Raw genomic sequence first — 27,606 nt, 5'->3', positions numbered from 1 at the left:
AAAAATAAATAAACGTTAAAAAATTAAAAAAAAAAAGCAGAAATTTAATTTTCATGAAGTTCAATTTATTGTGTTTTTCTCCTATCTATTGTGCTTTTTTTTGTGCTGTACAAAGAACTCTGACTTATCTGACACAAAGATTTTCTCCTGTATGTTCTTCTAACAATTTTAGAAGCTTAAGTTTTACAACTAGGTCTATGATGCATTTTTTTTTAATATTTATTTTTTAAATTTTGGTAAAATATACAAAACTGACATTTACTATCCTCATACCATTTTGAACTCCCTGTCCCTTCCTCTTCCCAGTCCCTGGCCTCTAACATCCTGCTCTCTGTCTCTATGAATCTGACTACTCTAGGTACCCCGTATAAGTAGAATCATACAGTATTTGTCCTTTTTAGGACTGCCTCATTTTACCTAACATCATGTCCTCAAGGTTTATCCAGATGGCATGTATCAGAATTTCCTTCCCTTTTTAAAAGCTGAATAATATGATCCACTAAAAAAATAGCTTTATTGAAATATAATTTGCATACCATACCATTCATTTATTTCAAGTGTATAATTCAATGTGGGTTTTTTTTTTTTGTATATTCACAGTTATGCAGCCATCACTGCTACCTAATTTTCCACACCCTCCAAAGAAATCCTACTCCTTTGCAGTCACTCCCCAACCCACCCTGTCACACACTCCCTCCCCCCAGCCCTAGGCAGACACTAATCTACTTTCTGTCTCTATAGATTGGCCTATTCTGGGCATTTCATGTAACTGGAATCATATCATATATGGCCTTTTGTAACTGGCTTCTTTAATTTCACATAATGTTTTCAAGGTTCATCCATGTTATAACATGGATCAATATTTTACTCCTTTTAATTGCTGAATAATATTCCATAATATAGACATGCCACATTTTACGTGTCTGTTCATCAGCCGATGGACATTTGGGGTTTTTTTCCTACTTTTTGGTTATTACAGATAATGCTGCTGTGAACATCTGTGTGCAATTTGTGTGTGTGGGTGTATGTTGTCATCTCTCCTGGGTATATACCAAGGAATGGGACTGCTTGGTCACATGGGAACTCCATGTTTAGTACTCTGAGGAACTACCAAAGAATTTCCCAAAGTGGCTGCACGGTTTCACATTCCCACAAGCAATGTACGTGGGTTCCAATTTCTCTACACCCTCAACAATGCATTTTATTTGTCTTTTTTTTTAAGTTTGTCTATTTATTTTGAGAGCGAGTGAGAGTGAATGAGTGAGTGGGGGAGGAGCAGAGAGAAAGGGAGGGAGAGAGAGAATCCCAAGCAGGCTCCCTGCTCTAAGGGCTCCGTCCATGAACCTGTGAGATCACGACCTGAGCTGAAATCAAGAGCAGAACTGAGCCACCCAGGTGCCCCTTTGTCTTTTTAATTATAGCCATCTTAGTGGACATGAAATAGTGTCACATTCTGGTTTTTATTTGCATTTCCCTACTGACTAATGATGTTGAGCATCTTTTCATGGGATAATTGGCCGTTTATTAATCTTCCCTGGAGAAATGTCTATTCAAATCCTTTGCCTATTTTCAAATTTGGCTGTTATCTTTTTATTGTTGAGTTGTAAGAGTTCTTTATATATTCTGGACACAAGTCCCTTATTAGACATATGATGTGCACATATTTTCTCCCATTCTTTGGGTTGTCCTTTTACTTCTTTGTGGTATGGTTTGCAGGAAAAAGTTTTAAATGTTAATTAAGTTCAGTTTATCTTTTTTTTTTTTTCACTTGTGCTTTTGCTGTAATATCTAAAACAACACCACATAACCCGAAGTCACAAAGGTTTAATCCTATGTTTACTTCTAAGGAGTTTTATAGTTTTAACCATTCTTTTTAGATCTATCCATTTGGAGTTAACTTCTGTGTATGGTGTGAGGAAAGGACCCAACTCCATTCTTTTGCATGTGGATATCCAGTTGTCTCAGTACCATCTGCAGAAGAGTTTCCTTATTGAATTGTCTTGGCACCTCATTGAACTATGATCCATTCCAATAAGTTTTTGTATATGATGAGAGGTATGGATGGAAGGTCTTTTTTTTTCCTTTCTCTTTACTTCTCCCTCCCTCTCTTCCTCCCACTCTCCCTCTTTTCCTTCCTTCCTTTCTTCTTTCTTTCTTTCTCTCATTGATAGCCAATTGTTCTAGCATCATTGTTGAAAATCTATTCTTCCTCCATGGAATTACCTTTTCATCTTTGTCAAAAATAAAATTTCCATAAATAGGTAGGTCTAATTCTGGATCATCTGTTTTGTTCCATTGGTCTCTTTGTCTATCTTTATACCACTGCACACTGTCTTGATTATAGTAATGCCAGAAGCTTTAAAATCAGATAATGTAAGTCCAGCAAATTTGTTCTTCTTTTTGAAGTTGATTTGATATTCTAGTTTTTTTTTTTCATTTCCATATGAATTTTAGGATCAGCCTATCAATTGCTTTTTAAAAAATTTTTTTAAATGTTTATTTATTTTGAGATAGAGTATGAGAGAGGGATGGGCAGAGAGAGAGAAGACACAGAATCTGAAGTAGGCTACAGGCTCTGAGCTGTTGGCACAAAGCCTGATGCAGGGCTCGAACCAACGTGAGATCATGATGTGAGCCAAAGTCAGAGGCTTAACTGACTGAGCTATCCAGGTGCCCCACAGCATGTCAATTTCTATAAGAAAAGTCTATAGGATTGACTCTATAGAGCAAATATAGTATTGACTATATATATATTGACTATATATATATATATATATTGACTATATACAATATATATATATACTATATAGTATATACTATATATACTATATATACTATATAGTATTGACTATATAGTATTGACTCTATAGAGCAAATGGGGAGAACCGACATCTTTAATAACATGCAATCCTCTGGTTCATGAACATGGTATATCCCTGCATTTACTTTGGTCTTCCTTGATTTCCCTGAACATTGTTTTACCATTTTCTGTATACATGTCTTCCATATATATTTTGTCAAAATTATTCCTAAATATTTCATATTTGGGGATATTATCATAAGTGTTTTTTAATTTCCAGTTATTCATTGTTAATATATAGAAGTACAATTAATTTTCTTATATTTTCATCTTCTATTATGTAACCTGCTGAACTCATTTATTAGTTTTAGTACCTTTTTGAAAATTCTATGGTATTTTTTACATGGATGACGATGTTTATGCCAGTAGAGACAATCTTACTTCTTCCTTTCCAATATGAATGCCTTTTATTTGTTTTCTTGCCTGGCTAAAATCACCAGTACATGGTTGAGTAGAAGTGGTGACAGTAGATATCCTTGCTTTGTTCCTAATCTTAGGGGGAAAAGCAGTTATTCACTATTAACTATGATGTTAGCTGCAAGGTTTTTGTAGATGTTCTCTTTCAAGTTAACAAATTTCTCTTCTATTTCTGTTTGCTGACAGCTTTTTTTTTTTTTAAATCAGGAATGGATGTCAGATTTTGTCAAATGGGCAATTTCTTTGCATTTATTAAGAAGATCATAGGGGCACCTGGGTGGCTCAGTTGGTTGAGTGTCTGACTTTGGCTCAGGTCATGATCTTGTGGTTCATGGGTTCGAGCCCCGTGTCAGGCTCTGTGCTGCCAGCATAGAGCCTGAAGCCTGCTTCAAATTCTGTGTCTCCTTCTCTCTCTGCTCCTCCCCGACTCATGCTCTGTCTCTCTTTCCTTCAAAAATAATAAATAAAAAAACATTTTAAAAAATTGAAAAAAAAAGATCATATAGTTTTTCTTCTTTAGTCTGTTAATATGGTCTACTATGTTGATTTTTAATGTAAAATCAACATTTCATTTCTGGGATAAACCCCACTTGCTCATGCTATATTTTCCTTTTTTATAATGCTAGGCTCTTAGCTAACATTTTTTTCTTTTTCATTAACATGTTAAAAAAATTTTTTTAATGTTTATTCATTTTTGAGAGAGAGAGACAGAGTGTGAGTGGGGCAGAAAGAGAGGGAGACAAAGAATCTGAAGCAGGCTCCAGGCTCTGAGCTGTCAGCACAGAGCCCGAAGCAGGGCTTGAACCCATGAACCGGGAGATCATGGCCTGAGCCGAAGTTGGATGCTTAGCCGCTTAACTTACTGAGCCAACTGAGTCACCCAGGTGCCCTTTCATTAGCATGTTTAAACTTGATTACAACTGGTATTAATGTGTAGTTTTGTTCCTGCTATATTCTTCCCTTTACATCAAGAAATTTCTCACTGTTGAGGCACCTGGGTGGCTCAGTAGGTTGAGCATCCAACTCTTAATTCTGGCTCAGGTCATGATCTCATGGTTTTGTGAGTTCAAGCCCTGCATCGGGCTCTATGCATTGACTGCAGAGCCTGTTTGGGATTCTCCCTCCCTCTCTCTCTCTCTCTCCCTGCCCTTCCCCTGCTCACATTCTCTCTGTCTCTTCCAAAAATAAATAAATAAACTTAAAAAAATTTTTTTCTCATTGTTGCTACTGAGTCCCCATAACGGTTATTGACCGCTGTAGACACCCTTTTCTGTTACCTCCATCTTCTTGCCCATAGTTTCCTCAATATTTGGAGGATCTCACACATTTTAGAGTATCTCTTTCAAATAAATGTAAAGAAATACTGTGTCACATTCTTGGGAGCCTTGGTTGTTTACAATCTTATGTAACATTTTGTTAAGAGTTTCTGCATCTATGTTCATGAAGGATATTAATCTGTAGTTTTATTTTCTTGTAATGTCTTTATCTGGTTCTGATATCAGAATAATGGTGAGTTAAGTAGAAGCATTTCCTCCACTCTAATTTTCTGGAAGAATTTATTAATAATTGGTGTTATGAGCTGAATTGTGTCCTCCCATTCATATGTTGAAGCTAACCCCCAGTATCTTAGAAAGGGGCTGTATTTGGAGATACAACTTTGAAGGGGTGATTAAGTTAAGATGAGATCATTAGGGTGGTCCCTAATCCAACTGGACTGGCATCTTTGTAAGAAGAGGAAATTTGGACACACAAAGAGACCAGAGGGATGTACATGTAGAGAGGAAAGACCTTGTGAGGGCCCAGAAAGAAGATGGCTATCTGTAAGTCAAGGAGAGAGACCCTCAGAAAGAAACCAGTCCTCCCAATGCCTTGATTTTGGATTTCAACCTCCAGAGCTATGAGAAGGTAAATTTCTGTTTCTCAGAAATTTAAGCCACTCAGTCCATAGTAGTTTGCTATGGTAGCTCTATCAGTCTAATACAACTGGTATCATTTCCTTAAGTATTTGGTCAAATTTACCAGTGAAGTCATCAGAATCTGGAGTTTATTTATGAAAATGTTTTTAATCTACATACTCACTTTCTTTAATAGATATAGGACTATTTCCAGTTGTATGAGCTTGTGACTTTCAAGGAAATTGGCTGTTCCATCTTGGTTATTGAATATATTGTCTTACATTCATCTTAATAAAAAAAATGCAAGAAAATATAACTACCAGTGACCCTACTGTCTAAAATTAGCCATTACTCCTGTTTTGCTATTTACTTTTCCGGATGATTTTTATACATGTGCACACCAATTTCCTTACTTCCCCCTGTCCCCCACTGCCATATTTTACAAAATTGCTATTACCCTTAATGTCCAGGGGTTTTGTTTTTTATATCATCAGATCTTTGAAGACATGATTATGGATGGATGCTTAATAATTTGCTTAACTCATCCCCTAACTTATGTGGCCTCTGATTGTGGAGGGAGCATCGCAGAGAATGCCGTAGTCAGCACCTTTCGCATCTGTCGCTGAGAACAACTCAGGTGTGCATCTTGGTTTACAGGCTTAGAAGTGGAATTACTGGGTCTGCCAGTTTATTATTGACTTCTCGTGTTGAACAACCTGTGCTGGAGGGGGGGTGGGGGAGGGAAGAGCCCCCCTCCCCCCCCCCCCCCCCCCCCCGTTCTCTAGTCTCTGGAGAACAGCCTGACCAGCACAGCTGGTGGGGCATGAGATGAGAAAATGGCAAAAAGGCAGTTCAGGGGGTCTCAGGGGTCCCCCACCCTGGCTGTGGCCTCTTGGCATAGATTGGCAGGGTGGAGGCTGTATCTTCCGTGTGTGGACTATAGCTTACTTTTTGGTTCTTCCTCTTTTGGACTGAGTGATATCATTAAGAGGTGTTGGCACAAATCAAAGCAACAACTGAAGCCACGCTTTGTGCAGACGTGTGAAGACAGAGACCAGCCTCATCCTCCTTTCTCTCTTGGTCCTCAGGGAGCTCCCTGTCTGCTGGGGTGGATACAGCCTCCACTCCACAGGGAACCCCCAGGTTTTGGGATAAAATTATAGGGTTTTTTTTTTCTCTGGGATTCCCAGTCTGAGTGAAGTATCAAGATTGACAAAAGCAGATACCTACAAAGGAATGGAGAAGCAAGTGTCCCTTCGTGCCTCCTGTGCAGGGATGGGGTGGGGTGGTTGTAGGGTAACTTCTTGGTAAAGAGGAGGCCCTGGTTCCATAGAGAGGAAGTTGGGACAGGAAAGGTGGAGGCTGGGAGAAGGCGGAATGACGGGCACTTGGTTTGGTAGAGCGGGAAGAGGAAGTTGGATGGGCCCAGGGTAGGAAGAGAAACCTCAGGGGATTACTTCTGTCCCTTGTCAGCAAGTCTGGGGACACCGGGCAGATGTGAAGGTGGGGGGTTGTTTGGGGTTAATGTCTAAGAGTGCTCTTCTCTCCCCTTCCCTGTTTCTCCTCAGGGCTAGAGAACAGGCTTCTGCTCTGCAGCAGTCAGATCTTTAACTGGGCACTTGCCACGGGCCCAGATGACTCAACAGGGTCATCTGTTAGCAAGATCCTTGCTCTGTGAAGCCTGGTTGTATCCATTCTACAGCTGAGAACTCCGAGGCCAGGCGAGGGCTCTCTCCAGCCGGGATCTCAGAGCCAAGAAGCAGGGGTGCTGGGGTGGGACCCCCTATCGGTACAACTGCCCAAACCTCCAGGGGCTCAGGGGCCTCAGCCCCAATCCGCTTCTCTCCTGTCCATCCCCACCCCCCTCCAATGCCACCCCCACAAGAGGAACATGGCAGCGACTCGCAGGCCACCAGACTTTCAACCAGAGACGGCTACGCGCCCCAAGGTTACGTCTAGAAATGTCTGGAGACATTTCTGCTTGTTCCACCTTGGCAAGGTTAGGGGAGAGGAGTGTGGGGAGGGGACCCCGACCCCCGCCACAGAGAGGTGCCGGGCTGCACGCCACAGTGGCGCTGTGGCAGAGAGGTCCTGCTCCCGGGTCAGATGAGCTCGCCCTTTCAGATGTGAGCTGGGCGCCTCCTCCAGTCTTAGCCAGGTGTGGGACACCGACGTGCTTGCAGATGTGGGTAGAGAGTTCTCTGCAGACTCTGGACAATGGTCCTTCCAGCTCTGGGAGGCCCTGGGCATATCCACACAGAGAGCTCCCGACAAAGACTTTCTCTTTGACCAAACCCTGCTCGGGCTTCACTTGAGCTCTTTTTCAAGAGGCGTGGGCTTTCGGACTCCTCGTCTATCTCTTCGCTGTCCTGTTCTCTGCAAGAACCTCGCTGAGCCAGCTCAGCCAGGAACCGTCACCCTCCATGTGTGATCGCCCCTGATGTCTGATGGGGTTCCTCTGCCCCTGCCACCCCCCTCCCCCGTGATGTCCAGCCTGCCTTCTGCCAGAGTCCTGCTAGGTGGCTTTAGCCAGAATCCTCTTACCACAGCCCCCACATAATAATTTTCCATCTGTGGACCCCCGTCCTGCTCCTTGGCTACAAACTCCCCTTTCCTTTGTTGTGTCTGGCGTTGAGCACAGCCTCTGTCCCCCACTGCAAAACTCCCCTGTAGAGGTCCCACGCCTCTCCGATGCCCCCTTGAGTCAAGCCCACAGCGCTGTTCAGTTACAAATGTGACTGAATAATGTTTTGTTTCACATCCTTTTGGGTGGGAACAGAGAGAGACCTTTGGGTGAACTTCCTTTCAGATGTACAGGGAAGGGCCAGCTCTTGGTCAGGTGTGGAAACCCCCACCTGCACATGCGCCCGAGGGCGGGGCCAGGACGGGGCAGCTGTGGGCAGGGCGGTAGCTGTGGGAGGGAGGGGGTGGAGCCTCCTTTTTCTAGGGCGTGTGTCACCTGCCTCCCGCCCAGGGGCATTGCCCTGGCGCTACCCTGCCCGCGTGCGTGTGGCAGTGTGACACTGGGGCCTGCTCCCCGGAGCCTTCAGAGTGATCACGGACCTTACGAGCCCTATGTTGCTGGACCCCCAGAACACAGAACATGGCGGATGGGGCACAGGCCAACCCCAAAGTGTTGAGGAAGAAGGTGCTGGTTAGGCACCCCTCCAGGTGGAGGGGCCCAAGTCTCAGGGCCTCTTTTCCTTGGAGAACCTCAAGGTATGTGCCTGCTACCCTGGGATAGAATCCTCCACAGAGAGGAGCAGGGATGGGCTGGGGGAACTGGCTCCTAGAATCCGTGTCTCCAGAAAAAAGAGCTCTAAGTCTCTGAGTGAAGGCTGAGATATGTCAGTACATTTTCAGCACCAGAAGACTTTAGAGATCACCCAGTCAATCCTCATGAGGTACTTGAGGCCCAGAGAGGCTATGGGATCTACCTGAGGTCACACGGCATTTTGGCAGAAGAGCCGGGACTAGAACCTGGGGACCCAGGTCTCTTGGCTCCAAGTGCAAGACCCAGCCACCGGGTTGGGTCATGTGACTTCCTGGAGTGCCTATGGAAGGGGGGTTCGTTCTGATCTGTGACAGTGGCCCAACCCCATGAGGCGGTGAGCTTCCGGTCTCAGAAGCCTGCTCGGGGTAAAAGGGGGAAGGAGGCTCCCGGTGCCTCCTGGCTCTGCCATCCAGGGGACGGTCCGTTCAGGGGGTGGGGGGCAGGCGGGAGGAGCTCATCCCAGACCTGCGGCAGCAGGAGCGGGGGCCCGGGGGGATGACATTGTCGGGGCCTCAGAAGGGAGCTGTGGGAGCCTGGAAGGGACGGGCTCAGGGCTTGGATGTTCTCCTCTCTCAGGTCCAGCTTGGGTATGAAGAAATTCTTCACCATGGTCGTCCTGGCCGGCAGCGGTGAGTAAAGGCTCTGGGGAGACTCCTCTCTCTCCCCCCTCCCCCACTTGCTCCTGTGACCTTGGGCACCTAGGTTCTCCATCCACTGACTGGCTCTCTCTGGGCCCCTGCTTCCCAGCTCGGGCCCCTGTCAGGCCCTCACTGACCTGGGGCTGTTTGCCGACTATAAACACACCAAGGGCCGTGGGCATTTACGAGCCTCCCAGGCGGCAGGGCCCCGGGCTGAGCAAGCATCGTAAAATGGTAGTGTTTGCTGGGCGTCTGGCCGCCCCCGGGAAAACCTGGGTGTTTGTGTAAATAAGAGTATTTGTGTACATGTGTACCTAAGACAAGAGCTAATGGGTTTGGGTGTGGATATACACATGTATCTGTGTGTGGGGGGGGTTGTGTCTCAGCACAGTGATGTCTGTGTGTCCTCCACATGTCAAAAAATGTGTAAGTGTGTACTAACTGCAGGTGCACGTGCGTGTGTGTGTGTGTGTGTGTGTACCAGGGCCGTCTGTGTGAGTGTGCGAGAAGTTGGCAAGGAAGGTCTGGGGGCTCTTTTCCCAGGGCTGGTTCTCCCGGGGAACACCGGTCGGGGACAGCTGAGGCTCCTGACACAGATGTGACCCCATCACACATCCAGGTGTTCTGGCGGCAGGTGCCTCCGGGAGGTGGAAGCTGGGCTAGAGGTGTCACTGACTCTTCATCCGGCCCGTTGCATATCGCCGGAGTGCAGCCTGCTCTGGGGCAAAGAAAGAACCGCTGGGCACAAAATAAGGGTTAAACGTGGCCAGAGGTGACAACGGTTGGCTGACCTGACCGCTGAAGCGAGTGTTGAGACAGCAAGCTTCTGAGTTCCGCCCGAACTGCTGGCCGCTAAGGCGTCTGCCCGACTCGCTTTCTTCTGCTTGGAGTGCGAGTGTGGACGTGGCCTCGGCTCCCTGGGTTCCCCGTGGGCGCCGCACGCGTGAGTGTGGTTCCACTGGCGGGTGTGTGGTGTGCGGGCGTGCGAGGCCTCTGTGGGCGAGTGTGTGAGTGTGGAGGGCTCGCGTGGTAACATCCCACCCTGCGTGCAGCTGCTGGTCAGAGGGCCCTGGTGGGGGAAGCTGTCCCCCGGGGGAAACACCTGCAGAGCTGGGCTGCGGGAGGCCAGAGCTCACAGAGGGTGCTCCCTCCTCACAGCCTCTGCTCGCAGTGCCCAGCAGGAGAGCAGCGTCGTCCCCGTCCCCGTCCCCGTCCCCGGTTTGACAGTTGAGGTCAAGGAGCTTATGCAACCTGCCCGCGTGGTCATCGCAGGCCTCGTGGAGAGACCTGTTTGCGGACCCAGGGCTGTCTGCGTTTGACTCCCAAGGTCTGATTCCAGATCTGACTCCCAAGCTGCTTGACATTTCCCTCTGGCCGCAGGACCCAGCACAGAGGAGGGGGAAGGGTCGGGGGACACACCTAAGGTCCTCTTTGTCCTACTCCCACCGACGGCCCTCACGTCCCTTGTGCAGCTCAGGGATGGGCTTGGGTCCACTGGACACAGGGTCCTCCCTCTCCCTGCCTCAGACCCCACCTGAGACATGTGCCTCTCTCTCCATCATCCTCTTAGAGTCGCCTGTCATTTGTCCCACCTCCTTCCCTGTTGCCTCTCTCATTTGCTCCTTATTTTCTGTAATGATGAAAGTCACAAAGCCAATAAACGGGAAGGCTCAGGTGGAGCGGGATTCCCAAGGCCCATTAAGTGGGGCTAGAGCGGCTCTCCCGTGTGCGGGTTGGCCTCACCCAGTACGGACTGGAGCCCCAGGCTCCGGAGTGACTCAGCCGGGAGCCAGGAGCAGATGTAGTCAGCACAGGCCGGGGTGAAGAGGCAGGGAGGAGGGGAGAGGAGGGTATGTCGCTGGGGCAGACCCACCTGGCAGGTGCGCAGAGGCTGCTGATTTTGCTGGTGTGGGAAGGGGGTCATTGACCTATTGCTTCCGGTGAGACATGGCCAAAGGGAAAGGGTGTGTGTGTGTGTGTGTGTGTGTCTGTCTTCGCCGAATGACCAGACCACCGCATTGTCTCTGGATTCATCGTGAGATGCCCGAGCCCCAGGACCGTGCTGGGGACACTGAGTTCCTACTGGGGGCAGAGGAGCCAGACCAAGCCCAGGACCCAGAATCAAACCCCTGTGTTCACAAGAGCACGTGGCATTTGTGAAGCCCCTTACGGTGGACCGGTCACTTGGGGCCTCACTGCCTGGGTGCAAATTCCACCCCTACCACTTTTTTGATGATGTTCTTGGGGAAGTTACTTGGGTAAGCTCTGGGATTCAGTCTTCTCATCTGTAAAGTGGGGGCAACAACAGCACTCCATGAGTTAATGCCTGGAAGGGGCTCAGGACAGCACCTGGCACAGAGAAGCCCTCAGTAAATACTAATAGCTATTTCCTTCTAAGGGCCGTCAGACATCATGGCTTTTTATACATTGCTTCCTTCCTCCCTCTCTGCCCACCCTCTCTCCTCCTTTCCCTGGCCTTGGGGTGTGGGGGGGACAGTCAGACAGGAGGGGGCCCCCCACCAGGTAGGGAGCTCACAGCACCCCCTTGGTTCTCTTGCAGTCCTGCCCACGGCCCGCAGCAGCCTGCTTAACCTGAAGTCCATGGTGGAAACCATCACGGGGAGGAGTGCCATCTTGTCCTTCGTGGGCTACGGCTGCTACTGTGGACTAGGAGGGCACGGGCTGCCCATGGATGAGGTGGACTGGTAGGTTCCGGAGTGCCTGGGCCACTGTCAGGCCTGGGAGGGGGGCAGTGAGGGTCAGACTGATCTCCATTTCTGAGACATGGGAGAGGGTCCTTTCCCCAAAGGATGAGGCTGGTTCAATGAGTTTGTGACCAAGAGCCTGACCTTGACCCATATCCTCCTCTACTGTCTTGGGTGGTTTCTACTGTGCCTCCCCAAGTCTTGGGCTTGGAGGCGTTTGAACTCCCAGTCTCGCCAGGAAGGAAACTTTGACCTGCCCCCACACACGTGAGAGCAACAGACGCACAGCTCATGCTCAACACAAGCAAGGGCTGTGACCCCTCTCACTCCCATCACCCTAGAGGCCCTGATGGAGGGCTGCATTTCTTCCATCAGACTGAAGACTGAAGCCATGGCTTAACTTTCTGCTCCTATCTCCCCCAAAGCAGCCAGCGTTAAGTCTGGTAACCCGGGGGGCTTAATAAATGCATGTTAACTAATTGCCTTCCTCCACCAGAGGGGATGGGGATGGCCACACTACACTTGCTTCCTGTCTCCCACCACCAATGCCCACTCAACCCTCCAGACTTTTGTCTCTCCCTGGCCATCGTGCCCAGCCGGGCATGGCCTCCTCATAGACTCAGGCTCCTTTGACACCAACTTAGTCCTAACCCTCCTTCCCATCCTGACCACATCATCGGACAGCCTGACGCCTCCCGCCTCCTGCCTCCTGCGGCCAGGGCTCCAAGGGGGAAAGCTGGGCTCTGCCTGGCTATGTGACCTCAGACGAGTAACTGCCCCTCTCTGGGCCTCAGTCTGAAGGTCTGATCCACGAGGAACCGAAACAGACGACTGGGGTCTCTGCCGGTGGGAGATGGGCCAAGCTTGGCTATGTGGGCCTGCTGTCCTCTACCTGCCCCTAGGTGCTGCCACGCCCATGACTGCTGCTACCAGAAGCTCTTCGACCTGGGCTGCCACCCCTATGTGGACCACTATGAATACACCATCGAGAACAATACTTCCATCATCTGCAGTGAGTCCCTCCCCTGCCGTTCCTCCCTCCCCCACCCAGGAGAAGGGCTTAGACTGCCAGTGCCCCCAGGCTGCTCGGGGGGCCCGTGCACGGGGTTGCCAGGTGAAATACAGGATGCCCACTTACGTTTGCATTTCAGGTAAACGAAACATGTTTTCACATAAGTATATCCTAAATATTGCACGAGACATACTCATACTAAAAATTAAATGCTAGCATAAAAACAATGACTATTGGCATGAAAATAAGAATTAGCATAAGTATATCCCATGTAGTACTGGGACATACTTATACTAGAATATTTACTGTTTGAAACTCAAATTAGCCAGGCCTCTTGTTTTTGTTTGTTTGTTTGTTAACTCTGAGAACCCTAGCCATGGCCCTAGCACGTCTCTCTGATGTGCTCTGATCCCCCAAGCCCGAATCAGCAGGCTGCTGCCTTAGTTCTTGATTCTTAAGCTTCGGAGAGCTTAGGGAGTGGTTCCGATTCAGTGGGCCTGGGTGAGGGCCCAGGAATCTGTTTTTAACCAGATCATCAGGCGATGGGAAGACTTGGTGACACATGGGTCTGGATTTAAACCTGGATTCTGCCAGCATCTCCTACGGTGTAACCCTATATAGGGTGCTTCCCTACCTGGCCTCAGTCTCCCCGTGGATATATGGAAGGGTTTGGATCAGAGCAGACATGTTCCCTTCTAGTTCTGTCCTTGGGACCCTACCAGAAGGTGGCCTCATCCCAAGACCCTCAGTGTTTCTAGGAATTCAAGCTATGGGAACCAGGCCCTGTGGGGTTACCATGGACGCTCTGGGCCATTCCTCAACTGAAAGGTGCGGATCCATGTTAATGGCCCAGGTGTCCCCGTGTGCCTCCTCTTAGGTGGCGGGTGTCCCCTGGCCCAGTCCCACGGGCAGCCCCTGGTTCCCTTTGTTTCCTTGTCTTCACCAGGTTCTGTTCACTACCCCTCACTAAAAGCAAGCAAGCCCAGCTTTGCAAAAAAAGAAAAAAAAAATCCCAAGTCTTCTGTTCTCTGGGGAAGAGTCCTGGTGGTGAACTGGGTGCATCTGGGGCCCCCTGGGAACCCAGGGCACTGTGGTTCTCATATTCTGCTGTTCAAACGTGGGGTGGAGGGGCTGGCTTGGGAGAGGAGGTGTCCCCTCATTAATGCATTTCGAGGATCCTCAAAGGGCAGTGAGCGAACCCAAGTGGGGGTTTTCACATTGGGTTCTGGGGGTTCCTGGACTCAGGTGATGGGTGGGGGTGTTCCTGAGTGGTCCAGCTGGTCCCATTAACCCATTTCACAGCTTAAGTGGCTTCTCTTTTGGCCGCTTGATATGTTGGCCTTCTGCAAAGAGTTTCATTTGAGAGAAAGTATTCTGCTGATAGAAAGTTTGAAAAGTCTGCCGACCACCGAGCTAGTGAGCGGTTCTCAGAGGGTGTTCCCTGAATCTGCAGTATCGGCATCCCCTAGGAATTTACTAGCAATGCAGATTAGCAGGCCCCACCCAGACCTACTGAATCTGAAGCTGTGGTCCTGGGGCCCAGCCGTCTTTGTCTCAGCAAGCCACCCAGTGGCTCCTAATGAGGCCCCTAAGGTTGACAGCTATCAGGGTAGACGATTTTGGGTGGCTTCAGCACTCGCTCGTGGGAAAGGCCCTGAGCTAAGCTCTTAGGAGTCCTTCCTCAGTGGCTCCTCACCACGAGCTCCCTCCAGGGTGGGTGTCCCGCGATTCTGTGATGGAAGGGGGAGGCCTAGGGTGGGGAGTCCCCAACACCCGAGTGTCTATCTCGGGTCCACCTTGGGTTTGCTGTGTGACCTAGGTAAACTTGTCCCCGGGGCCTCCGTTTCCCCAACTATAAGACGACAGGTTGGACTTCCGGGGTCTTCTGATGGAAACATGCTCCAGAGCCACCCGGATGACGGATCATGCCAACTGCAGGGCCCGGCCCAGAGCTTCTGAGCCTGCAGGCCTGGGGCGAACTGCCAGCATGTTAGTGCTGCCCACCAGGGGACCATATTCCGAGACCCACCAGAACCTCTCCCCCGCGTAGGTGAGCTCAACGAGACCGAGTGTGACAAGCAGACCTGTGAGTGTGACAAGAACGTGGTTCTGTGCCTCCGGAACCAGACGTACAATGAGAAGCATCGCAACTACCTCAACATCTACTGTCAGGGCCCCACGCCCAACTGCAGCATCTACGAGCCGCCCCTGGAGGAGGCGGCCTACAGGCACATCTCCCCCACTGCCCCTGCACCTCCCTAGTGCCCCCCGGGGCTGACGGGCAAGAGGGATGGAGGTTCTGGCTCTGGGGACCAGACAGGCAGACCAGGTGGAGATGGGGGAAGACTGAGAGCCCAGGGCTTTCTGGCTGCTTCCTCCCTGGAACTCTCCAGGGGACCGGCCCCAGAGGACTCAGGGAGGCCTGGGTCCTGACTGTGGCTCCCAGGCCCCTCCAGCCCAGCACTGGGCGTGGCCATGTCCTACCGCTGATCCCAGACTTGGCAGGAAACATGTAGCCTGTTGGGGTCTCTCTTGAGTGTGGAGGGCAAGGCCTGAGGAAAAGAGGTGGCTCCTCTGAGTGGTCTCTGCCACGGGCCCCAGCCTGACTTCCTCGGCTTGACCGTCAAGGTTAGAGACCAAGATCCTGAGCTGCCAGTACAGCCCCAGAGCTTGTTGTGTCCTCAGACAGGTTCCCAGACAGAGTGCTGGTCCCGAAGCCTGGGTTCTGGGGGCCTCTTGGCTGCCCCTAGGGGACAACCCTGGGCGCTCCTTGCTTTGAGGGCCTAGTGGCTCTCTAGAGCCCCCTTAAGGGCAGGGTGGCCCATGAGTCCAGGCCCAGACATCACAGGAGGGCCACAGGGCTAGTGTCTCAGCCACAAGGTCTGGCCTCAGATCAGGCTCCGGGGCGCTGACAGAACCCCCATGCCCAGTGGCACTCCCTTAGGTGCATGGGGACCAAGACAGGGCCACAAATATGTCTCCAGCACCCTCACGTCTCCCCCTACCTCCCTGCTAACCCGGCCCAGCCATACGGCACTGCTCTGAGGTGCACCGGACCCCACCCCCGTGCCTCTCCTCCTGCACCAGCCGGGCCGGTGGGTGGGAGGACCCCAGACCCCTCTCTGCCTGCCAAGGAGACACAAGGCTGCACTCTGGTCTCAGAGGCCCTGTCAGTGGGGAGGAGGCCAAGGGCTGGGACCCACCTCCCTGAAGGGGAAAGAAAGGCAGGAGGGTCCAGGTCCAGGCAGGAGGCTTGGAGAAGATTCCAGAAGGCAGTGGGGAGGGAACTGCATGAAGACAGAAGGGAGGGGAGACGGTGGGAGAGAAGCGGGACAAGGCGAGACGCCCAGACCAGAGGGGTCTCAGCAGGAGAAGTGGGGTGAAGGAGCCTTGGGGTGCAGGGACCCCCTTGGGCCCAGGTTCCTGTTGAGGGTTGTGGGCAGAGATGGAAGAGAGTCAGCCTCCGCGGGGCCAGCTTCCTGACTCTGTGCCAGCACTGCTCTCTCTCCAGGTGCACCTGCCCCTTTCCTGCCTTGCCTCACCTCTCGACCTCAAGGTCAGCGGCCTCCAAGTAGCCAGCGTGCCCTGCCTCACCCCGAGGACACACTGACACAGCGCTGAGACCCGCCCAGACACCCTCAGCCATCAGGAAGTTTGGCCCGCCCTGCGAGGGGCCTGTAGATCCACTGTCACTAGGGCCAGTCATGAAAGGCAGAGGCAGCAGAGGAGTGGGGGTGGGGAGAGAACATCTCCCCCCAGAATAGCAGGACTGGGAAGAAGCCTCACCTTGCTGCAGCTTCTAGAATGCTAGCCCTGGGGACTGAGGATGAATTTGGTGGTTGGAGTCAGCTGTCACTATGCGTGAGAGAAGGCCCTTCCAACCATTCACCTCCTTCTGGCCCTGGTGTGGTGGTTGTGGTCCCCAGTGTGTCTCATCACTCATATCTTTCTTTTTTTTTAATGCTTTATTTATTTTTGAGAGAGAGACAGAGACAGAGAGACAGAGTGTGAGCAGGGGAAGGGCAGAGAGAGAGGGAGACACAGAATCCGAAGGAGGTTCCAGGCTCCGAGCTGTCAGCCCAGAGTCCGACGAGGGGCTCGAACTCACGAGTCATGAGATCATGACCTGAGCCAAAGTTGGCCGTTTAACCGACTGAGCCACCCAGGCACCTGCTGACATCTTCTTCTACCCTGGCTAACTAACTAACCTCTCCTGGCCATCTTGGGCTGGTCCCTTATCTCTGAGCTGAAGCCCCCCTAAGCCAGGGTGGAGCCAGGATGGGGCAGCCACAGTCCACTAGAAGATGGGGTCTGCAGAGGCCCCGGCCCCTCACCTGTGGGAGCCCAGGTTTCTGCCTGCGCCCCTCTACCTTGCACACACCTCCATTCCAGAGAGTCTGGGCCAGTGTGTTGGGATGAGATTCTGCGGCCGAGGAGTCTCGCCTCCCCCTGCCCCCCTCACCTTGCCCCAACCTGTCCAAGATGCTGCGACCCCAGAGGTTCTCCACAGGACTTGGTGCCCCATCGTCAATCTCATAAAGGCCTCCTGCCTCAGCTCCCTCTTGTTGGTCCTCCTTGGCCGGGCGTCAGGGGAGGGCACAGAGACTCCCTCCAGGGTCTCCAGCTCAGGGGGAAGCAGAATCCCTTCCTGCCCCCCACCTGGGCAAAGTGGCCCTGCTCCAGCAGAGAGACAAGCATCAGGAAAGTGGTGTGGGTCAGCAGATGGACAATGATAACTGTTAGGCTGGGTGGGTGCTTGTCAGGCATCAATCTCCACCCCAGCCTTTTCTGTTGAACATCCGAGGCCCGGAGAGGAACAGGAACTTGCCCAGAGTGACACAGGTTGTAAGTGATGGGGCTGTGTCTGAATCCTCAGCATCTGACTTGTAACTATTCCTCCTTGCACCTTCTTTTTTTTTTAATTTTTTTAAATGTTTTTATTTATTTTTGAGGCAGAGAGAGACAGAGCATGAGCAGGGGAGGGGAAGAGAGAAAGGGAGACACAGAATCCGAAACAGGCTCCAGGCTCTGAGCTGTCAGCCCAGAGCCCGACATGGGGCTCAAACTCACGAACCATGAGATCATGACCTGAGCTGAAGTCAGACGCTCAACCGACTGAGCCACCCAGGCACCCCATCTCCTTGCACCTTCTTAACGATGATGCGGGTGCAGCTAGAGACAGTGGGACCAGTGACGGAGAATCCAGCAGGCACCATGTCCTGGTCTTACCACGTTCTCTGACTTATGTCCCTTCTCTGTTGTGGGCATCAGTTTCCCCATGTGTAGAGGGACCAGAATAGCTGTTTCAGGTGCTCCCCAAAGCCATGTGCTTTCCTGGACACATCTGGGATGATCCCTGGGACTCTGCTCCCCCTCCCCACCTCAATCTTCAATTAAGCAGCTCTGCTTTTCCTGTATTATTTACTGAGCTTTCACCTGAGCTACTGTAAGAAGAAAAGACATTCTTCAGTAATTTTTTAAAAAAGCTTGAAAACTCTGGGACAAGATCATCCATTGGTTCATTCATTCAATGGACCTATACTGATGGTCTTCTATGGACCAGGCATGGTGCAGGGGGTTTGGTGGGGATACCTTTAATCAGACACAGACTCTACCTGCAGGAATCCCTTAGGCTGGTAGGGGGAGGCAGACATGTGATAACCTTGACATATGGTGCCAAGCAGTGTCATGGGGAGCACGGAGGATGAAGCCCCAAGTGTGTCCTTGGTAGTCCCGAAGGGGCCCCCAAGGGGATAAGGTGTGGGGCTGGGATGGCCTGTTCAAGGTCCTTGGAGGTGGAGAAGAGGGGCGGGTCACATGTTTTGAGGAGGGGGCCCTTGCTTCCGTAATCTGGGTGGCTCTTTGCTTCTTCAGGACTCCTTCCAAGTTAATGAGATCTTTTAGGCTAAGCCTTGAGGAAGGATTGTACTTGGCTTCCACTGGTCTGGAGCTGCCATTGACAAAGACTCTGTCTTTGACCAAACTTTAGTTAGGATCCTCTGAGACCTTTCCCAACCAGGCTTACACCTTAGGGTTTCCGCATCCATCTGAGCACTGCCCAGTTTTAGCAAGAATCCCCTCCTGACCTCAATATCTGGTCAAGTTCGTCACCCTCCACCATTTCCCAGGTGGTTCCTGATCACCCGGGCCTGCGTTTAGCAAGAATCTTGTTAGGGTCAGTTTAACAAGAATCATCCAACCCTCTTAGCAATCTTCCATCCACCAGCTCCCCTCCCCGCTCCTTGGCTATAAACCCTCACCTAAGAAAAGTGAGGATTCATAACTGTATTCAGAATTGAGCCCAGTTCTATCCTGGCCCCTGCTGTGATCATTCTTGAATAAAACCTGTTTTTACCACTTAAACTGCTGCCTGGGTCTTGTTTTCTAATAGCCACGGTGCTATGACTTGCACGAGATCAGATTCATCATTGGACCCTGGTCGTTTCACCCCGGGACCCCAGGTGGACGTCTGGGAGCCTTTGTCTTCAGTCCTGAGTGATTGACCGGGGATCTCTTGTGAGCCCAACTGCTGAGTCAGCGCTCCAGGTAAATGTCCACTGAAGTACAGCAAAGATAAGGCTTTGGTTCTTAAGGTTCTGAGTTTGCTCTGTGAAGCTGGATGACAGTACTTTGTTTGACAGATACCTACCGGGCTCAAAGTCTTTCTTCCTGGCTTTCTTTTGAGTGGGGATTCCCTCCCTGACTCCCGAGACTGGGATATCTTTCCTGGCTCTTTGGCAAGCCTCTCTATTCTATTTGATCCTGCTTCTTCCAAGGAAACTTCTCAGTCGCCTGAAGCCCCTCATTCCAAACCTCTGCCAAATTTGTGACTTCACTGCTCCCTCTAAGACCTCGCTTCTCCCATCTCTCCTCCTACAGCCTTTGATTCTCCCTTCAGGTAGGTCCCTTGAATCTGCTGATGGGACCCCTTCAAACCTCTGCCTCCTCCCTCCCTCTGTCTCCTTTTGCCAGAATTTTCCCCTACCTATTCCACTCCTTTGGGCATTTGAATATTCAGCTCCCTTCCCCCATCGTGGGTTCTCAAGGGACTCTCAAGCAACTACTTGAAACTAAGAAGGAAAACGCTCTTTGGAAATAGTTGGGATATTTTATCCACTTATGGGCTTTGGAGACATCCAGGTGGCTGCTGATGTCCCCTCAATGTCTCCCCTAAAATGTATTCCATGGCCTCCTGAGAAGTACACATCAGGGCAACTGAAAAGCTTAAAAGTCTCCTCCACAAACATTGGTTAAAAGCTTCAGCTTTCATTGAATAAACAACCTTAACGTACCATCTGCCAGAAACCCAATTCAGATAAAAAATATAAAATGGAGGGGCTCCTGGGTGGCTTAGTTGGTTGAGAGGCCGACTTCAGCTTAGGTCATGATCTCACAATTCGTGGTTTCGAGCCCCACATCGGGCTCTGTGCTGACAGCTCAGGGCCTGGAGCCTGCTTCGGATTCTGTGTCTCCCTCTCTCTCTGCTCCTCCCTGCTCACACTCTGTCTCTCTCTCAAAAATAAATAAAGTTATATATATATATACATATATATATATAATATATATTACACATATATATTATATATATATAATGGAATAAAGAGGAGATCTAACTATTTTATATCAACCAGGGATCTTGCATCACTACATTTTACTGATTCATGGCTAAAATTTTAGAGTGAAACCCAGAAGATCTCTGTGTCATGTCAGTTTGTGTGTGTATGATGTGGTATTTTTCTACTCAACATGGCATTATCAAATTAATTTATGAAATCCCTTAATGGAGTTCTATTCAAAATGGCTTAGATATAAATCAGCACTTCTATAAATTAAGTATTCTGGGGTGCTTGGGTGGCTCAGTCGGTTAGGTGTCCAGCTCTTGATTTTGGCTCGGGTCATGATCTCAGGGTTCCTGAGTTCGAGCCCTGTATCTGGCTCTGTGCTGACGGCTTGGAGCCAGCTTCAGATCCTCTGTCCCCCTCTCTGTCTGTCCCTCCCCGTCTCACGCTCTCCCTCTCTTTCTCAAAAATAGATAAATATTAAAAAATACATATTCCTAGAGGGACACCTGGTTGGCTCAGTTGGTAGAGTATGTTACTCTTGATCTTGGGGTTGTGAATTCAAGCCCCACGTTGGGTGTAGAAACTACTTAAAGAAAACCAAACCATTAAAATGAAATTAAGTATTCCTAAAACACCCCGAAATATAGAAACTAACCCACATATTTTTCAAGCTCATATGATTTGAACAAATCTTTTTTTAAAGTTTATTAATTTAAGTATTTACTTACTATTTTTAAAATATAATTTATTGTCAAATTGGCTAACATACAGTGTGTAAAATATGCACTTGGTTTTGGGGGTAGATTCCCATGGTTCATCACTTACATACAACACCCTGTGATTATCTCAACTTGGGTCTAGCAGTTAAATAAGGGACTGTCATACCGACTAGATGTTTAAGATTATACAAATTTTAAATTGAACCTAAGAACAAATGTATAAGTAAACGCACTGTCAAGATGAATTGCTTCATATCCATTACTTCATGTAGATCAAGCATAGCAGTAAAAGAAAACTTGCGTCTTTAACTTTTTTAGGCTTTTGTTTTTATGATCCTTGTCTAGCTTGCATGGGCTGTCAAAATAGTTAACAGGGAAATAGCTCGAAATGCTAGCTAGTTTTGCATAATGTTAGAATATGCCCACCTAAAAACAGTGTCCAGATTTTTTTTAGTAGTTTGCAATCTTAAGAGTTATGCTAAATTAAATTAAGCAGCAGGTATTCATTAAATACCTAAATCATTTCTCAGCCAGATAAACCACGAAGACATTATTTACTAAACACAAGTTTCGGCTCATATATTTTGGCTTTTTATTTTATCTGGTATAAAGAAAATATCTTTGAGTCCATTAATAAACATGAAAGGTCATACTAGAAGAAGCAAATGTTTCTAGAAATGGTGAGAAGGTATATTCACAAAGTTTACTGACTTAATAGAATGTTGCTCTATAGCAAACGGTAAGCAGTTGTCTATTTCCTTGTTTTTACTGGAACTTAAGATTACTAACAGTTAAGAATTTGAATCAATATCTATAAATGACTGATAGAAATTTCTAGGAATAATAAGGGTGAAGAAAAAAACTATATAAAATATGGAAGAATGTGGGATATATTTCTGTTAAGGAGAAAGGAGAGAAATTCTCTCTTCGATGTACAAACTGTTCGGAGATTGCTTAAAAGTTGTTCTAGAATGAGAAAGAGGAAAATATAGGACAAAAACAAACAAAACAAAACAAAAAACAAAACATTTGAGTGACTACAGAAAGTTGTGGAGGGTTTGTGGAAAAAGAATTTAATGTGTGGTCAAGCTGGCTTAGATTGAACTGATTTATTTATAAGGCTTTAAAAATGAGACTCATAGTGTACAGATGCAGAATTAGAATTTGGTTTTCTTTCTTTTGAAACAACAAAGTTTTCTTGGATTATCGGTCTGATCTCTGTTAAGATACTACAGAAGATTTTTCTTCTCCTTTTAGGTAAAGCTACCTAGGACACAAAGGTTTTGTTTTATCAGAATAATTTCGTGGGCTTACACTAACCATGTCATGTTATTGATTATTGAAGAGAATATAGGCTTCTCACTTTTAAAAAAGCTAGGGTTTTTTTTTTGTTTTGTTTTGTGTTGTGTTGTTTTTACATGGTTGACAATTTTGTCTTCCCCCAAAATCAACTCCTAAATGAAATCTTGATCTTCAACTGACCTCGAACTGGGTCCCTGGAAAATCTCCAAGGATTTGATGTTTCCCCTTGTAAAAAGACAGATGTGGAAAATAATTTGGTTGCCTTGACATGTTGAATTGTACAGCAGGCATTGTCAAATCAGAAGTGCTTTAACCAGAGTGCCTGGGTGGCTCTGTGGTTAACCATCGGACTCTTGATCTCACAGTTTATGGGATCAAGCCCCACGTCAGGCTCTGCACTAACAGCCAGAGCCTGCTTGGAATTCTCTCTCTTCCTCTCTCTCTGCCCCTTTCCTGCTCACACTCTCATGCCTGCGTTCATGCTCTTTCTCTCTCAAAATAAATAAACATTAAAAAGATATTTCAGAAATTTCATGAAGTACATGAAAATTTGTCAATGCTTTGCTGCTTATGAGATGTCCTGGCATAACATCATCCATCATCATTCTAGTTATTATCTTCTTGTGTCCTATGGCCCAGAGAAAAGTACATTCCTTTGTCAGTTAATTGCATTATAATGAACTCTCATCAGATCTTTAACAGTGGCCATTTTAAGCCTTTTGTCATTTACAGAGAGTAAGTTTTTCTCTGATGCTTTCTTGAAACCTCACACAATCTGCTGGCAGGCAAAATCTTCATTAGCGAGAGCTCCTTCAGAAACTCCTGGAAGAGACTAGGACAGGTTTTCTGGGAAACAGGCTTCTGATGACATCGAATAACTTTTAGATCACATCACTGATCTGAGTAAGGGTTTCCAGAACTAGCGGAGAAGTTAATGAGTTCATCAAATTGTTAACACAAGATCAAGGAGAACAAGAATTAATTACATGGGACTGAATTAACCAGTGAAGGAAGATTTCAGTTCTCTCTTAGAACAGTACTGTTTTGTTTTGTTTTTTAATGTTCTACTTTTCTAGATTTAAAGAACTCATTTCCCTCTTATTTCAAGCTATCTATAAGTCATGGCAATTTAGTGCATGGTAATTTTGCAAACAGAAACAACATGTATCTTTTCTCCCTACCTGATCCCTCGAGAATATAGAAACTCGTATTGAGTATTCTTATTTTTGTGGCAATATAATTATTTGCATAAGTTCAGTAGGAATCAGTTTCCTTATGATGGAACATCATTGGAAACTGGCTATATTCCCAAGGCCTTGGCTGGAATGTCATATTTGAGAATTAGGTGCATGAAACACAATGTAAGCAGCTAGAGTTGATTTATGGAGCCAATGCTTACAAAGCTCTCCTGGAAAAACGAGCCTCATACCTGGCTTTACAGGCTCCCAGCATTGAGGGGGGAAGGAGGGTCACTTCCTTGCCACCCAGGAATCTTGGAATATATTTGAGACCTTGAGAGGAGTGGAATTCACCCAAATCTGTAGGTATTGCCAGAAAAGTCTGGCTGTGAGTTCTTAGCTTTGCTTCCTAGCCTTGAGAAGCTTTTAAAGGTCTAGTCTGAGATTCCCTTATGAAAGATTCCAACAAAGCAAAGTCAAAAAGGCCTATGTGGTCAATCGCCACTCTTGCTGCCCTTGCGTGAAAATTCATGCCAAATCTAATGGGATCAGACATATTGTGTGAACAGGAATCAAAAAGAAGGGTGACTATAGTGATGGGTTTTCAATGTTTCAATGGGAAACCATGGCGCATACTCGTGGGTTATTAAATTATAGTTCTGTTCATTGCCTTTGAGTTGTTTTTACCCGCCCCCCCCCTCCTTGGTGAAACTCCATTTTCCTGTCTACTTTGTTACCTACCTGTAAGCCGGGCTGGATCCTGCCAAGTACATATTCTGTCAATTTGTCTAGTTTCCTCTGAGATCTAACCACAACTCTCCAAACTGACATTTCTTGCTGACCTGGAGTCACTGAGAACTAAACCCCATGCCCAGATTGGGGTACTTATTGGGAGTAATCTAGAGAGGCCCTGTGAGCAGAGGCTGGACGCTTCCATGTTCTTCTGGAAGAAATAGGTGTGACCGGAACACTGATGAGCGCGCCATCACCAGTGACATTCCAGCCACAAACCAGGAAGTCCTTGGGATTGCCTCTGTTGTCCTCACTTCAACCATCTGAAGATGCTCCAGGTTCAGCATCTAGAAATCTTGACCAGCTGCCTTCTGGATGCAGAGATGGGGTTTCGTCTCCTCCGGCCATTTGGTTTTCTTTGATGTGCATAGAAATCTCCCTCATTTAAATGGCTGGTACTTTGCAGGGTCTAGCAAACATCCACTAAGACCAAGTCTAACAGATGGTTCTGCTGGTCACTTCCGAGCAAAGAGACTGATGAGAAACGGACTCATGCTGTTCAGAAAGGAGAATGTCTTTTCTTTCCTTGAACAAAAATGGGGACTGATCAAGACCCTCTCCTTGACCAGACCTTAGTCAGGGTCCTCTGAGACCTCTCCTCAACTTGACCTTTGGGCTTCTGAGTCCATCTCCTGCACTGCCACCATGTAGCAAGAACTCTGCTGTGTCAGGGCGCCTGGGTGGCTCAGTCAGTTAAGCGTCCGACTTCAGCTCAGGTCATGATCTCTAAGTCCGTGGGTTCGAGCCCCGCGTTGGGCTCTGTGCTAACAGCTCGGAGCCTGGAGCCTGCTTCGGATTCTGTGTCTCCCTCTCTCTCTGCCCCTACCCTGCTCATGGTCTGTCTCTCTCTGTCTCAAAAATTAAAAAAAAAAAAAAAAAGAACTCTGCTGTGTCACTTTAGCAAGAACCCCCACCCAACCCTCAATATCTGGTCAAATTCCTCACCCTCCCCTCCACCCCCCCAACCCCCTGCCCAGGTGATGTCTGGTCACCAGGCCTGCCTTCAGCAAGAACTCGTTAGGTCACTTTAGCAAGAACCCTTCCACCATCTTAACGATTCTCCATCTACTGAACCCCCAACCCCCCGACCCTGTCCTTGGCTGTACATCCCGACTTTCCTTTGTTGGCTTCAGCGGAGCCCAGTTCTATACTGAGTTCTCTTTCCCCTTATTGCGATAGTTCTTGAAGGAAGTCTGTTTTCACTTGAACTTCTCTCCAGTTCTGATTTTCCACATCAGCATCTCTGCCCAGATCTAGGTCAGAATTCTGCATTTTCCGGAAGCACTGCTCCCTCTACCCCATTCTTCAGAGCCCTCCAGGGAGGGGTTGCCGACTCTTTTCTAGACCTCGAGTGACACCTAGTGGTCATTCTAGGTCACTGCCCATGCCGCACTCCACACCTCCTGCCCCTCTGCTAAGGGACCCAGACCAGCGATGCCCAGGAGGGCACAGGACATGCTCAGCATCACTCTGCCATCCTTTAGTGCCATCAATGCCATCTCCCACAAAGAGTAGACTGGGGGCATCCCTGGCTCTGCCACTCACAGGCCACATGGCCCTGAGCGCATCACCTCCCAACACACACACACACACACACAGCTTCCATTTCTCTTTCCTGTAAAATGCGGATCATGATGAAGAGCACATTGTAGGGTTTGAGGATGAAATGAGGCCACGGATGCACCAGCACAGGGCCTGGCGTGGGGAATGGAAACTGCCAGCACTGGTGACTGGTGCCCTTGGCTGGTGGGTGAGACCAAAAGTCCTTGGGGCCAGATGGGCAAAAAGCAGTAAGTAGAAGGAAGAAGGAGCTAGTGAACATTCATGGGGGACATCCTCCCCAAAATGGAAACCTGGCCAAAGTGAAGCGGTGGCTTAGCAAGAAAATCTGGCTCCCTGTTTATGGGTGTGAGGTGGGGAGGGAGAGAGGTAGAGAGGGAGGAGGGGACAGAGGCAGTAGGAAGGTTCTGGGTAGCACTTCTAACCCCAAACCCACATCCAGGCACCTGGCACCTGCCCAGCTTTGGTCTCAGCGGGGCCTGGGAGCCGCCACCCCTGTATGCCCAGGACTGGACTGTGCATGCAGACAGGCGGCCCTTTCCTCCCCAGGGGTTGGCACAGTAGCACTGGCTGTCAGTTACCTAGCTGTGGCTTTCTAACAAGAAGCTGATGCCACCAACGGTGACAACAAGCCAAGTTCAGGACGTGGAGGCTCATAGGCGCCGGGCCCTGCCGACAGCCACATGGCTGGAACACCCACCTCTGCTTGGGCAGGCTGTCCAGGCTCTCAGGATGTCAGGGCCCAGTATGGAGAGTGGGGGTTTATTAAGCACTTACTGTATGCCAAGCACTGTGCTTAGAGCTTTGTGTGTGCTATCTCATTCAATCCTCTGAGCTACCCTGTGGGGTGGGGGCCGGTAATAGCTTTGCTTATAAAAGGAGAGGTTCAAGGTCATGCAGAGGAAGCAGGGTTTGAACCCTGACTTCGGAGCAGCATCCGGGCAGCCCCCTCCTCTTGAGAACTGGAATGGGAAATAAGAGATTTGAATCAGAAAACATGGGTTCGAGCTCCAGCCTACCTGCCCTCTTGGAAGTTCTGTTGTAGTCTGTGAAATGGGGATGAATAACTCCTGGGACCCCTCTGATGACCAGTAAGACAATGGACGAGAGGCAGGCACCTGTGACTTCGGCCCAGATCATGATCTCTCAGTTCGTGAGTTTGAGCCCTGAGTCAGGCTCTGTGCTGACAGCTCGGAGCCTGGAGCCTGCTTCGGATCCTGTGTCTCCCTCTCTCTCTGCCCCTCCCCCCGCTCACACTCTGTCTCTCTCTCTCAAAAATAAATAAACATTAAAAAAAATTTTAAATAAGACAGTGGATGAGAAAGAGCCTCTGGAAGGGGCAGATGTACCCTAATTTGGGTTTTCGATACCCTGAGAAAATCAGACCCAGAAAGAAGAGGGTCTTGTGTGAGGGTGAGGTCATCCTTCCTCCAGCTTCCTTCCAGTTCCCCAGACGGGAACTTTCTCTCCAGCCTCATGGTTCACTGTCCCCCTCGTCTCCCCCACCCCCGGCCCCCTCCAGCTTCATGCCTGCTCTGCACTCACCTCTGCTCCCGTCCTCCCAGCACCAGCCTCCCTCCTGGCCTCTGCTCAGACCGGTCCCTCTGCCTGGAGCCCCCTCCCCTCCTCCCTACCTTGCCCGGCCAACTCCCACTTCTGGTAGGTCCAAAGGCTTCACTGACCAGCCGGTCT

General features: G+C 48.9%; 1 protein-coding gene across 1 annotated transcript; it reads left to right on the top strand.

Annotated features, from left to right (window-relative positions):
• Positions 1 to 8,259: 8,259 nt before the first annotated feature.
• On the top strand, positions 8,260 to 15,318 carry PLA2G2F (phospholipase A2 group IIF). The gene is made up of 5 exons (XM_049617929.1): positions 8,260 to 8,391; positions 9,023 to 9,075; positions 11,645 to 11,789; positions 12,692 to 12,801; positions 14,852 to 15,318. Exons 1-5 carry the CDS (start codon positions 8,276 to 8,278, stop codon positions 15,061 to 15,063), a joined length of 636 nt encoding a protein of 211 aa, XP_049473886.1. The 5' UTR covers positions 8,260 to 8,275; the 3' UTR covers positions 15,064 to 15,318.
• The last annotated feature ends 12,288 nt before the right edge of the window (positions 15,319 to 27,606 follow it).

The sequence above is a fragment of the Panthera uncia genome, assembly GCF_023721935.1.
Source record: "Panthera uncia isolate 11264 chromosome C1 unlocalized genomic scaffold, Puncia_PCG_1.0 HiC_scaffold_4, whole genome shotgun sequence".
NCBI lineage: Eukaryota > Metazoa > Chordata > Mammalia > Carnivora > Felidae > Panthera > Panthera uncia.
The sequence above is the reverse complement of the archived record's forward strand: the minus strand, read 5'-3'. Positions and strand labels throughout refer to the sequence as shown.